The sequence below is a fragment of the Pipra filicauda genome, unplaced genomic scaffold (genome assembly GCF_003945595.2).
Source record: "Pipra filicauda isolate LSUMZ 115617 unplaced genomic scaffold, ASM394559v2 scaffold334_size1588553_pilon, whole genome shotgun sequence".
Classification (NCBI taxonomy): domain Eukaryota; kingdom Metazoa; phylum Chordata; class Aves; order Passeriformes; family Pipridae; genus Pipra; species Pipra filicauda.
In genome coordinates this window covers 1241326-1255448 of record NW_024104459.1, presented here as the reverse complement: position 1 = coordinate 1255448, position 14123 = coordinate 1241326, and the positions used below count along the sequence as shown (strand labels likewise).

Genomic DNA, 14123 nt, shown 5'->3' with positions numbered 1-14123 from the left:
TAATGATTTGCACTTCAAGACTACTGTAGTTGTGTTTAACTTTTATTGTGGTAGTACTAATGTATTATGGTAGGTAGGTAAGTCAACTTTCTGTTGTTTTGCCTGTGCATATAGTAACTTTGAACTTAAAGCTTCCTGTTCAAACTTTAAAGGCTGATAAATTTTAAAATTGAAATAGTTGTATTGCATACCTTATGACTGAAAGAAACTAGGGGGAAAGTAGGGTTATAAAAAAACATTGACAAGCTTATAGAAAATAAAGCCCCCAAAAGAGGGAGGAAAATCTTTTTCTGGCAAAAGACCAGAGTAATACTGGAATGCTTTCCAGTGTTTTAGTTCAGAGACTGTTTTGCTTATCTCAGTGGGAGGCTTTGGTAAAATATCGTGTTTGCATGTTGAGTTACATTTAGTTTTTCATTTAAAAAATGTGTGAGTGCATATGAGTAAAACAGAGGACAAAAATGAAAGAGAAAGCAAACATAAAATTTCTAAAATCAAGCACTTTGACTGCTACCTTTAAATTTCCTTTGCTTTTGTGTTTACAATGTAGTTTTTAACATGATCAAATTTGATTTTTTTCCACGAGAGCGCTACATTAATTCAGTTCGCAGGATAGATGGTGAACTGTATTTATTAAACATTTTGTGGAGTTGGTTTTTTTGCTTCCATGTTCTGTGCTTAGATGCTGTCATTATTACTCCATGCTATTAAAAATTTCAGGATTTGAGTTTCTGTAATATATAGTGCTTGAATATTTTACATGTTTTATTAACATGCTTCCTCAATATCCAGTGGGATCAATAGGAAGAGATATTGTTCCAATATCATTACATTTCTACAGATTTTGGAGTCTTTACTTCAGAAATAATTTCTAGTTTTGTTTGCATCTCTTTTGACACACAAACCCATTGTCTTTTTGAATGTTTGCCTTCCTCTTGGGGTCAGGAGAGAAAGGGGCACACGCCTTGATTACCTGGTTGCCTTTTTTTGATTGGAAAAAATTATTTCTCTCTCTTTCCCCCTTTCTTTCTCTTTTTGTAGTAGTTGCATTGGCTAAGATAGGAGCAGGATTTTTGCATTCTCTTTAGTTTGAAAGGTGTTTATGTGGGTAAATAAGGACACATATTTTAAACTGTCAACGTGTGTTTCAAACTGGTGCATGTTTCATTAAGATTTCAGGATTGCAAATAGTCTGGGAGGATGTCGCAGGTTAACCCTAGCCATCAACCAAGCGCCCACACAGCTACTCACTCACTTCCCTATCCCCAGCAGGCTGAGGACAGAAAATACGAAGAAAAACAAGAAAATTTGTGCTGCTCTTGGAGGGCAACAAAGAGAACAGCTGCGTGAGGTACAATCAAGTCAACAATCTGCTCAGCCTAGTGGTGATTGTAGAAAGTAGAAAGACTAAGAAGTATTAGAGACTCTGAGGAAGAGGTTGACTAGTGGAGCCACACCCTGCCATACTTTAGACAAATGAACCTTCCCTCTACTTCACAAGAAATAATGAATCCCCTACCCTCTCACCACTGGGCAGAAGGAGGGGACCTTAGAGACTGAGGGGAGTGGAAACGGGTTTCTGCTCAGCGTGGCAGGTGAATTCCCTGCCAACCTACCTTAGCTTTCCCGGTGCACTTATACAATTGATATGAGGCTCTGGAATCTGAGGGTCAGGGAAATGAGAATGTAGATGAAGGTTCTTCTGGCATGGAGGAGTTGCCTAGGGCAAGGCAACCAACCCCCCACATCACTTCCTCAATTAAGAAAAAAAGAAGTATAGTAGTCATTGGTGACTTCCTTTTGAGAGGAATTGACGGCCCAATATGTCAACCAGACCCAACCCACAGGGAGGTGTGTTGCCTCCCTGGGGCCTGGGTAAGAGGCATCATGAAGAAACTTCCCAGTCTGGTACAGCCCACTGGTTACTCCCCACTACTGGTTTCCAGGTGGGTACCAGCGAAGTCTCAACAAGAAGGCTATGGATAGTCAAGGGGAACCAAAGGGCCTTGGGTCAACTGGTCAGGGGATCTGGAGCACAAATTGTGTTCTCTTCTGTCCTCCCAGCTGCAGGGAATGATGAGTTCAAACAAGCCATGTAGGATTGCATCAAGCACCAATAGAACTTAGAGCCATCATAAAGTATTCAAACCATAGCTGATGTCTTATGCTGTCCAATTTAAATACTCACTTTCTGATTGTTTTAACTTCCATCAAACAGAAGTGCTTTCAGAAGTGCCATCTTGGTTTGAAATTTTGTTATTGGTCATGTACTACTCAATGTATGTCTTTCATACCCATCGTTGGTTCCTCTCTGCCTTGTGTCAATGTTAATATTTCATCCATCACACTTAGAGCTGGATCAGGGAGCTAGTATGGATAGAAGCAGGAAAAGTGTACTTAGTTCAGTTAGTTATAGGTGTTCACCTGCTAATGGCTTAATGAAACCAGCTAAAAACCAACTTTTTGTGTATTGAGCTGAATTTCTTATATTATATAGACTATTTCTAGAAGTTTTTAGGGTTTTTAAATTAATAATGTAACTTTTGTGAGATTTTAATTAGAGTAATGGTTATAAAATGGGCAGTAGAAGAGCATAGAGTTCCTCTTGGGACTGAAAACTGTGTTTTCATATTTTTTTGTTGTTTCTAACATTTATTATTATTCATAATGCTGTTGTAGCAGCATATAAAAGTCACTGTTTCATGATAGAGATTTTAATTCCTTTTTTTTGTCAATCGATATACTTCTCTTTAATGACTTCCAAGATGGTGATGTAATGTAGTTTTTAATTTCACATCGACCTCTGTAATTTCAAGGTTTCATATAAATATAAACTTGATTTTCTCTCACTCCATTGCAGAGGTTGGAGAGGTTTTCTCTGGTTTAACATTTCTGTGACTTCTTTTCACACATCTTTAAGCATTAAAAAATTCTTAATGTTCTATCATGTGAATGGTCTGATCAGATTAATAGATTACTGTGACTATAAATTATTTCTCATGAAAGTTTAGTTTAATATAGATTGTACTGGTTTGGGGCAGAACACTGAGACAGGATCTGGTTTAATAAAGCACCACTTGATATATTTAATGTCAAATGACTGCATATATACTCAGAATATTTTAACTGTTCATAGTTGATGTAAATGCTTTCATCTACTTAAAATCAAGCTGATTTCTGTCCTATGGATCTGCTGCTTTGTCACTGTGTAGGTAGTGGGTATAGTTTATGTATTACTATTTGCAAAATCAGGAGCATTAGTACCTTAACTCTTAAAGTACATACTTTAGAGGTTATATACAGTAACCTGTCCCATGACTGGGACAAAGTAAGAACAATAAGTTTTTTTGTTTGTTTATTGTATTTGTGGCATTGTACTGTTGAATCAAAAAATTTGTGTGTGTGTCTAATTGTGTATAGGCTTGGGTTTTGGCTATGTAATATACTGATTAACTTTTGTTGATTATTTCTAGGAAGTGGCTGTTTTTGTCTTTGATAAGAAGCTAATAGACAAGTATCAAAAATTCGAAAAAGATCAGATTATTGAGTCTTTAAAACGAGGTGTTCAACAGCTGACCAGGCTTCGACACCCTCGACTACTTACTGTTCAACATCCATTGGAAGAATCTAGGTAAGCTCTAGTAAAGTTGAGAAGAGACATTTTTAATCATTGTTTTGGTATTGGATGTAAAATATCTGGAACACTGAACCCACACATGTGATGAGATTCAAGTTTACTGTATTTATTCATAGGAGAATTGTTCTTTCTATACTCAGCACGCTCAGCTACTGGTAGAAACACCAGAAGCACAAAACCCGTCCGGTTGCTTGCTGTGGTAGAAAGTGATGTAATGGTTTTTGAAGGGGATTCATAAAAGAAAGGTTTGCTTAGAATATTTGTATGTGTAACGTTGTGCAAGCATGCTACAAGATTTATTTAGAATTTCAGGTCTTCCCAGAGTGCCTATTCTTGAAGAAATCCGTCATGGGCTCCTCCTGGAGACACTGTACCTGGTCTTTTTCTTTTGTGTCTCCCAAGTAACATACAGTTGTGTTGAACTGTTGAACACTTTATTCCTCCTTTATGGGGCAAATGGATACCTGATGTACCTGCACAGTTGAAGTAGAGAAAGAAAGAAAGACCATATCTTTCTGACCCTAGTGTGTAGGTAGTTTTCCCACTATTAATAGCATGTGTCTACTACAAATTATTGGTATTCAATGTAATTATATTTATATAATATATATAATGATGTATAGATCTTTACATGCATTTATATAATGAATAGCTCCTTATTTATACTAAATATTTAATATGAATATGTTTACTTGCAACTTGTCAGTTAATTCCATTAACAAAACTGGTAACCAATATTCATCTATATTTAACTTGTTATTGGAGAAAAGGATTAAACAAACAAGTTGAAAGTTAACTCATAATATCATTGCTACCCATTAAAAATAGTAGTGTGAGGAGTCCCAGATAATTTACAAGACATTCAATTTGTTACATTGTTTCCCTGTAAAAAGCATATGTGGTTTTGGGCATCATTTTTATTTTTAAAGTGTTTTCTTTTTTTTTTATCCTACTATTAATTCCATTCTGATATTATTCAGGAACCGTTAGAGAAGCTACACTGTATGGCAGACATCAGCTTTTGCAATATTCAGTTACTTTAATTAGATTTACTGCATCCTTCCATTACGTTGGTTTGGACCCTTTAATTAGCTTCTAAAGCAGAAAATAAACACTCGTCTTTTTATTCCCTCAAAACAACAGTAATCACAGAGTTTATGCTATGAAAACCACTTAATAGTTCCCTAGGTATTTTCTATCATCCGTGCCCTCAACCATAACTAGATGTATAAGCTCTGTGGTAAAGCTGAAGTCAGACTGAAAATGAACGACACTGTCTTTCTGTGCTCTGATTCTTCCTTGTGATTTCAACAGAAACAGCTTTTATAGCCCTGGTTGTGCTAATAGACAAGTGAAAGGTATGTCATTAACAGAATGGTAGGGAGGAAACCAAGCAAAGAAGTTCTGTCGGGTTGGCTGACACCTATGATTTAGTATATTTTACTTTTCAGTTGTTTTTCCTTTAGAGAAGCAGTAGATAAAACTAAAATCTGATGAGTAATAGGAGGTTTGCATGTTTCAGCAGCCTTATTTTACCTCAAAGGCCAAGCTTGTTAATTATTAAAAGACTTAAAAAGTATGTGGGAGATCCATGCTGAGACATTGTGATATCTTTATGGAAAGAACAAAAATTTAGGTTCTGTCTTCTTGCCTGCAACTTTATATTCAAAAATATATCTTTGTTACTGTTACTCAGTGTCTGTTCTCTCTATTCATACTGATGCAGTATTTAGTGTTCTCATGAATTAATCGTCCTTAAAGCATGTATGTGTGCTACCATCCATGTAATGCTTTCTCCAAAAACAACTTTAAAACAATTAGGAAGTGATTTGTAATGACTGTCCAGGGCCTCCACCACTGTGCAGACCAGTATAAAGAATGTGGATATAAAGAATGACTCTGTGTTGGAGTTTGGGAAACTAAGACATATATTGGTTTCAGGATCAATTTAGAAATTTAGAATTTTGAAGCACAGTGTTATATGTGCAGAAGTTTGCTTCAAACACAGTTGGCACAAAAATGCATAAATAAGACCAGTAGTTTTACATGAAGAAAAGAATCGATAAAACAACTTAGAAAACAGTCACTTCACATGCAAACTGCAGTTCATACAACAAGTGTATTTGTGTTTGTAGCTCTGCTTTTCTACTACTTTGCAAAGAAAAAGAATATTCAGGTGCTACTTTATATTATATTAATTTTGTTTCTGATCATTGACCACATTAAGTATTGCTTCAATCAGGGACATGTCAATTTTAGGCAAGGGTAAAAGCCTGATTTTACAAGTCTTAATAGTAGTAAAACTTATTTGCTTGATCTTCTTGGATCAGGACAAGAATATCTTTTTTTTGTTAAAACTTTTTATGAAGCACTGTGTGTATCATTAGTGATTTATGTGAATATTAGAGAATAACATAACTTAATTCTAGTATTTTTTTAATACTTCAGGTATTGATATATTTCTCTTTAGTATAATATTATAAGAATTCAAAACCTGAAATACAATATGGTTTTTGGTAGCACCAAGTGCACTGGTAATATATAATATGATGTTTGCGTGATTCTTTATTCACAATCAGGGGACTTATTACATTTACTTACAAGAAATTCTTTAATGCATTTCCTATACAGGGATTGCTTGGCATTTTGTACAGAACCAGTCTGTGCAAGTTTAGCTAATGTTCTTGGCAACTGGGACAACCTACCTTCTCCTTTACCATCTGATATTAAAGAATACAAACTTTATGATGTGGAGACCAAATATGGTTTGCTTCAGGTATGACAGGTTGCCCATACAATTTTCATGTGCATTTAGTATTAATAATTTTTTTATGAAGTCTGTAAACTGACAAAGTTTTGTCTACCTCTAGTAAATCAAATAATTGCAAAGTGAGAGATAATAATGCCCTGATCACTCTTAGTGGGAGAGAGGATTAACGCTGGAGGCTCTAAGTTACTATTCTTTTTTCCTTATTTTGACATGTAGAACACAAAATTCAATTAATTTTTATTTTCCGTATAAATGTCCATGCTACAGCTGTCTCTCCTCTATGTGAAACTTTACCTTCTGTGGAGGACCAGTAGCTCCTAGGTTTTGTTTGGTGAATATACTGATCAACTTTGTACAGCATTTTTGTTCTTCTAAGATCATAGTGCGGCCTGAGGGGAGGGGGGAATGCACCACCACACTTATGCTGTGATGGACGTTAGTAATCTCATCTGCTAATTACCCATCTGTGTTTAATTTTCTCCATGCATAGTTTCTGAGACATAGGCTAAAATAGTGGTGAAAAATTGTTTCTTAGTTAATTTATGAATTTAATTGTGACCGTAGGAACAGAATTTTTATAAACGTCTTACGGGATGTTTGGGGAAATACTTAACCTGAAATAACGATCTTTTATTAACAGGTTTCTGAAGGCTTGTCATTTTTGCATAGTAGTGTGAAAATGGTCCATGGAAATATTACTCCTGAAAATATAATTTTGAATAAGAGCGGAGCATGGAAAATTATGGGCTTTGATTTTTGCATCCAATCAACAAATCCATCTGAACAGGAGGTAATAATCTTTATATTTATCATCATTAAATTTCAAATTCAGATCTTTGTCTGAAACCAGTTTCATGACCTTGCGTTCCAGTACAGAATCATTTATTTAATATTCACCTCTGTATTTTGTTGGCAGGAATTTTGAACATATGGCACAGGTCTGGATTTAATTGCTGCATTTGGTCATCACAGAAAAAGAGTCTGCGTTGGCTCAGTGGAGTCAAAATAGACTAGTGGTGTTTTCAGACAGAGGCTGAAGCCTATGCCACTTGTACTCACCTGCATGTTGGATGACATGCAAAGCTACCTAATTTAATCTGTTGCATCCACTCTAAGCTACAGACAGAGATTCCTAACAGTTTTACCTTACTCTGATTCTGTTTGATTCATAATTGGATTTGAGTAGCTTAGTTATTTTTTGCTGCTTGAGTTTCTTATTGAAAATAGTCTTTAAAAATCCCTAATAAATGTACTTTCTTTTACTTTTCTTCCTTCTCTTGTAGCCAAAGTTCCCTTGTAAGGAATGGGATCCAAATTTGCCATCCTTGTGTCTTCCAAATCCTGAGTATCTGGCACCAGAATATATTCTGTCTGTGAGCTGTGAGACAGCCAGTGATATGTACTCTCTAGGAGCTGTTATGTATGCAGTGTTTAATAAAGGGAAACCAATTTTTGAGGTCAACAAGCAAGATATTTATAAAAGCTTTAGTAGACAGCTGGATCAGGTATTCTATTTGTGACTATTATTCATTGATTTTCATATTTGAAAATTTATTCTTTTAAAATAGATTTAAATATGTAGAACACAGTGTCAGTGCTTCAACATAAACCATCTGATAATGGTATCTTGCCTTGCATACTGTCATTATAACAAGAAAAAAAGAATCCTAGAAAAATATGGGAAATAAAAACATGTCTAGAGAAAGTTACATGTACCTACTTTATAAACTACAGATTGCATTTTTCATCTGAATTCTCTGTAAACCTGTTGAATACTGGTCTTGTGGAATAATGTTTACTTGTTGGAGTGAACAGTATGAAACATATGGCAGTGAATTACCTATGTAGGACCATTGAAAGAGGGCTGAGTTTGGAGTGATTTGATCACTTGACGTTGTAATTGGTATCCACATAGTCCACTATTTTGCATTCTTTGTGGACTGTGCACATTAACAGAAGACAGTGTCATGGTTTAAGCAGTTAATTGGATCAGCTGACATAATGTCCATTCATGTGCAGCCTGCCTTTGTCGTAACTTCTTTGGGTGCCCAGTGCCATTGCTATGTGCCCTGTGTTTTAATGTTCGCAGACAACACCTCATGTAATGACATTTGCCTGTTTAAAGATACCATGTTTGTGTTCTCTGATAACCTGAACTACAATGGGAAGTTGAAAATAGTGGAATGGGACCTGAAACAGCTAGACTGTTGGGAAACAGAGAGAAGACTATGAGGACTCAGAAACAAATGGGTTATAGAAGGGGAGACGGGAGGGATATCAAAGGTGTGGGTAGAAAAACCATCAAGTATAGTCCTGTTGTATACTGGAAATAGTTATATACAGGATTTTGTGACTTCATGGTGCATGTGCTTAAATTACTTACGCAGCTGAGCCGTTTAAGCTCCACTACTCTTCAGAATATACCAGAGGAGGTGCGTGAACATGTAAAGCTACTCTTAAATGTAGCTCCAGCAGTCAGACCAGACGCAGATCAAATGACTAAGGTCAGTTCATGGAAAATAAAGTAGCCATAGGATAGAGGGGAAATAGTGTTGGATGTGTAGATCTATTTTAAAGTGTTTTTTGTTAATCATTTTAGTTGAAATGTTAAATGTTTTTGAACTATTTCGAAAATAATATTTGTTGATGCCAGAAGTTGTCCTTATGCTGACCTTTGCTTATATAGAAAAAGTGGGTGCTGAGACAGAATTTAGAATAATTATTCAGTGCAACACTGTTTTACTCCTTTCCAATACAGTTGGAAGCTTCTCTATGCTATGTTTTTATACAATTCAGTATTTAAAACTGTATTGGAAGGATTTTGAAACGATAAAATGATCAAGGGCTATAAATGTAAGGATTAACTTTTGTCTTATGATTTAAATATGCAGAAGAATAAAGTATATTCAGAAATTAATTGCAAGTAGGATAATGTAAGTTTTCATTTGACAAACTGTTGCTCTGCTTTCCTATCTGAAAGTGGAACTTTAAAGCCTGATTCTTCCTTTGTCTTATACTCCTTTTTCTTATATCTGATAGCCTTTCAGGTTTCTGTTTATAGATTTGCTTTGCTAAATAATTTTATTCTTTTGCTGTCATATAAAAAGATTGTACGCAGAGAGAGAAATCAGTGTTTTAACAGTTGGAAGAAATAGTGAGTGAAGAAGAGAGGGGGAGCAGGTAATGACTTCTGTCAGCATATATGCTGAAAGATGGCAAGTGAGGGCATCGGCAAATATTTCTCCAGTATCAACTCACTTGTCTGAAGGAATAAAACAAATCTGTAAATGGTTGTATTAAGCAGTATGGTTTTATAAAGATATTAAGTCTCTTTTGCCACAGGTACACTGCACACTGAAGTGTAGAGTAGAGATATTAGAGCTTCCAGGGTTTCCTGGAGTTTCCAGGGGTGGTAGCCAGATCTCTGTGACCTAATAGGTAATCCCTTATTGTAATATTAAATAGCATGATTATTCCTAGGAGAACTTTTAATCGAAGTTTTTACTTTTCATTACATTTTTCTGTAGACAAAACATTATTTCATATACAATAAGTTAACTTAGGTGCACATAACATACATGGGTTTTTGAAAAATACCAAGAAAATTCTGTCTGAATCAACCTGTATCTGTGAATATTATACTACTTGGTGTCTAAAAATGTTCTCATTTTTAGTCGCAGATGTATCATTGTAAAGGTTTCCTATAGGGCATTGAAAATGTAAATAGATGATTATATTTTGAAATTATTGTAGCAGTGTCAGTGTCGTCTCCCTCCAGATCACAAACTTTTAATCTTATCTTTAGATACCATTCTTCGATGATGTAGGAGCAATGACACTTCAATATTTTGATTCATTATTTCAAAGGGATAACCTGCAGAAATCACAGTTTTTTAAAGGACTACCAAAGGTTCTGCCAAAACTACCCAAGGTATGTTTGAACAATGTCTTGAAATAGCGAGTTAGAAAATATGCGAACATCGATTAGCATTCTGATTTTTGGAAGCTGGAATTTCTTTAGTATTGTACCATAGTAGACTGCAACGAGACTGTCAGAATAGAGCAGTAGGAAAGAAAGGGAGATTAGAAAACAACTAGTTTGGAAATACTCCTCAGCTTTAAATAATACTTTAAATGGAAAATGGCAAATCGTGCTATCAATATGTGTAAGGAACCATCATTTGCATGTCCTGTTGTAGTTCACCCCAGTTTAAAGGCAAGTTGTCTTCACTTACAAGGCTTTCTTTTTGTTTCCAGGTACTATCATAGCTCTTGGAAGTCATCTTGCTGCCTTTTCTCCCAATAAGATTGCTTCAAGTTTTTTTCATAGCAAGGCAGTACTTTAATGTTGAATAGTCTAAAGCTTCCTTCCCTTAATAGACTAAGTGCTTTATTGTGCTGACAGTGCCCAGAAATCTCAAAGGCAAATGCCTGTCATTACAGATTTCTTCTGTGTGCTGTTAGACACTATGTCTAGATTCGCTCCTTTTCCTTTTATAGTATACTTTAATTTATATAAACCATAATGCATATGTGATAGAAAAATAGTATTAGTTTAATACCTAATGGAATAAGGGAGCTTCTCAACCGTTGCATTAAATTTCTTTAATTCTGTTTTGCACTACACAGTGCAAAATTCAGACTTCATGTTTAATACTCTCTTCTTTTTAATTTAGTAATTTTCTCCTTTGATCAGAAATGGTTGCTGCTTTGAATTTGAAAATAGATGGCATGTATTTCACTTAACTTTAGACAGCCACGGGCTGACCTAATCATCTTCAGGGCATTCTTTTTTTCTTTTCCTGTCTTGAAAGTATGTTCTATGAGGGAAGTGACTGTGCCCTTGGAACTGTATATTTCTGTTTATTGACTTGAAAAGCATTTAAGGATGTCTGACTCTGCAGTAGACATCCACAGTGCAAATACCTGTTTCATCAACAAAATCCTATTTAGGGAATGTACCTGGAGTTTTACTGGGAAGTATAGTATCATTATGTGTTTGATGAGTGAATGATGGGGAACAGAAAAAGGGATTATTTTCGGGGGGTGGTAGGGTCTTTTTTAAGGGTCTTTTTAAAGAAAGCGTATAGAATAAAGTTTTCTTAATTCATGTATGTGGTTGAAAGTCCTTTTTTCTGTATAGTTTATTACTTTGTTGAGTTTGTTGTACAGTTTGTTGTACAGTTCGTTGCTTTGTTGAGCTTCACAGTTGTTAAAGTCTCCAGTTATGTTTTGAGTGCTAACAGAAAAGTAACCAGGGTAGCACAGTATAAATTAGCTGCAGTATACTGTGAAAACAAGACTTCAAAACTGAAAATTGTCTGTCTGCTTTTTTGTAAATATTGGGTTAATACAGAAGCTGCTGAGCTGGCACAGTGGTGACTTACTGCAGTGCAGTATGACATGAGGCATACTTGGTTTTTTGTTGTATTTTTTTCTTCTTTTAGCGTGTTATAATTCAGCGAATTTTGCCTTGCTTGACTTCTGAATTTGTGAATCCTGATATGGTACCCTTCGTCTTGCCTAATGTTCTCTTAATTGCTGAGGAATGTACCAAAGAGGAATATATCAGGCTCATACTGCCTGATCTTGGTCCTGTTTTTAAGCAGCAAGAACCAATCCAGGTATGTTAATATTGTTCAGATTACAATTTTTCCCTTTGGTGTTTTTTTCTTCTGAAAAATGACTAATTGTTCTATTTGCCTTTTCCAGCTTCACACATATTGCCCAACCTGTCTGTAGTTGTCCAAGCAGTCAGTCTTGATTCATGCAAAATAGATTTTTCCAGGAAATATACAAAGCCTCTGCTTTTTCAGATGAATTTTTTGAGGGTATATTTGTTAATGAGATTAGAGAAGCAGAAAAGGAAACATTTAATATACCACTCAATTCTTGGTTTTGGTTGATTGTAGAAGGTATATTTGTAAGCATTTTATCACTTATCTAGCCAATCTGAGCAAGTTGTACCTATGATTTTTTTTTTTGTGTCCAGATTGCTGACATTGGGATCATGGGGTGAAAAAATTGTAACTCTAGCACTCTCTTAGAATTGCTGTTTATCCATGATAATAAGAACAGTGTTTGAGGGTTGTGCACAAATTTGTGAAATTTATTTAATTCTGTATGTCAAATGTGATATGTAAGATAGTTATGCTCTTTTCACTGTAGTTTAAATGCATAAAAGTAGTAAGACACCACTGTTACTGTAAAGGAGCAAAAATTTACAGCCTTTTATCATCACCATGTGCCTGATGATTCCTGAGAATTCTGTCACTAAGTTAGGCATTGTGCCTCCACAGATGAAAGGCATGTATGCATTCCTTCCAACTCACCTTGGTTTATTGCTTTATGCCATTATTTCCTGGTAGAGCACCCAAAGGGCAAGGTAAACATGGAAATGAACAAGTAGACTTTTTATTTCTGGGTTTCAGAAAACTGGACCAAAGAATTCTCATTATACTGAGGAGGGGGAGAAAGGGAACAACTGTGTAACTGAGAATACCTTGGAAAATTTGAACTGCTTAATACTGTTTACTTTTGGTACACTGAGGCTTTATGTTAGCTTTGTTGTTGTCTTGAAAAAAGTAAACATTTAACCAACCAAAAGTCAGTGAACACCTCATTTGTGCTGTGTCATCCTAAAAGGTAACACTATGTTTTGCTGCCTTTAACATTAGATTTGTGAGAAAGATCTTCACTGCAAAAAGTTTGTAGCAAAGTTTTATCAGGAGCATAATGGACACAAAAGCTGGTTTATGTCTTGAGAAATGAGGGAAGCAAAATACAAACTTGGCAAAGCTCACTCTTTATGAGCTGACCACAAGTTTTTCTGTAGCTGTCTAGATACTATGTATTAAATTCTTACATTGATATTTTCAATGCTAAGTTCTCCGTGGCTTATTCAACTATTCTTTCTGTGGTCTTTTTAATATGGTAAAGTTTCTTTAAGTAATCTAGGTCATGTTTTCAAAATTAATTTACCAGGAATTTGAGAAAAAAATACAAAGGTTCAGAGTGCTAGAGGGTAGAATTCTAGGTCTGACTATCTTTGTGCAAGGCAAAAAAGTTTCTGTGTGTTTGCTCCTAGAGAGGGGCAGACAGAGAATGTGCCAGTGTTTCTTCCAAATGCTGTCTTGAGATGTAGATTTGTGTGAGGGGCCTGTTGCTTGACTTTCATAGGATACTTGGGTTAGGAAATAAACATATCATAGGGAAGCTACTGTAATTCAGTATGAAGACATTATTAGTGTTCACAATGTCTTTGTATGAGGAAATTTATAATATGAAAATTAAATATTTAGTTAAACTACTCATTTATATCATACTCTTGAGGTTAGTGTGGAGTAACGTGTGCTGTAAATTAACATAGTAGCTTACTCTGGCATAGCTGCCCAGACAAACCCTTAATTTATATTTACAGGAATCCATGGAGAGTTAGCATAGGATGTGCTGTAAATCCATATTCTAATTCAGTCCACCACAGTGTACCCGGAGAAATACTGGGCTCTGCACTAATAAAAGATGCATTATTGTTTAGAGTGCAACTGCTACTACTTGCTTGTTAGATGGTGTGTGTGAATCTGTGACTGTAGCATCTTAGTTTCTACCTAAATAGATAAAAAGTAATGAATATGACCATAGAAGCTAAAAATAAAAGGTATTCTTTGGAACAACATGAACTACATTCTAGTTAAACCCAGGTAGAGAGAGATAGAA

At 35.4% G+C, this 14123-nt stretch overlaps 1 protein-coding gene across 3 annotated transcripts in view; it reads left to right on the top strand.

The window, feature by feature from the left end:
• The window catches only part of SCYL2 (SCY1 like pseudokinase 2), a 36442-nt gene that overhangs the window by 7687 nt on the left and 14632 nt on the right, over nucleotides 1-14123 (top strand). For all 3 annotated transcript variants that reach the window (XM_027739121.2, XM_027739119.2, XM_027739120.2), the window contains exons 3-9: nucleotides 3474-3631; nucleotides 6269-6413; nucleotides 7048-7197; nucleotides 7691-7912; nucleotides 8795-8911; nucleotides 10213-10338; nucleotides 11855-12031. In XM_027739121.2, coding sequence (XP_027594922.1) covers nucleotides 3474-3631; nucleotides 6269-6413; nucleotides 7048-7197; nucleotides 7691-7912; nucleotides 8795-8911; nucleotides 10213-10338; nucleotides 11855-12031 — 1095 coding nt within the window. The remainder of the gene's footprint in view (nucleotides 1-3473; nucleotides 3632-6268; nucleotides 6414-7047; nucleotides 7198-7690; nucleotides 7913-8794; nucleotides 8912-10212; nucleotides 10339-11854; nucleotides 12032-14123) is intronic.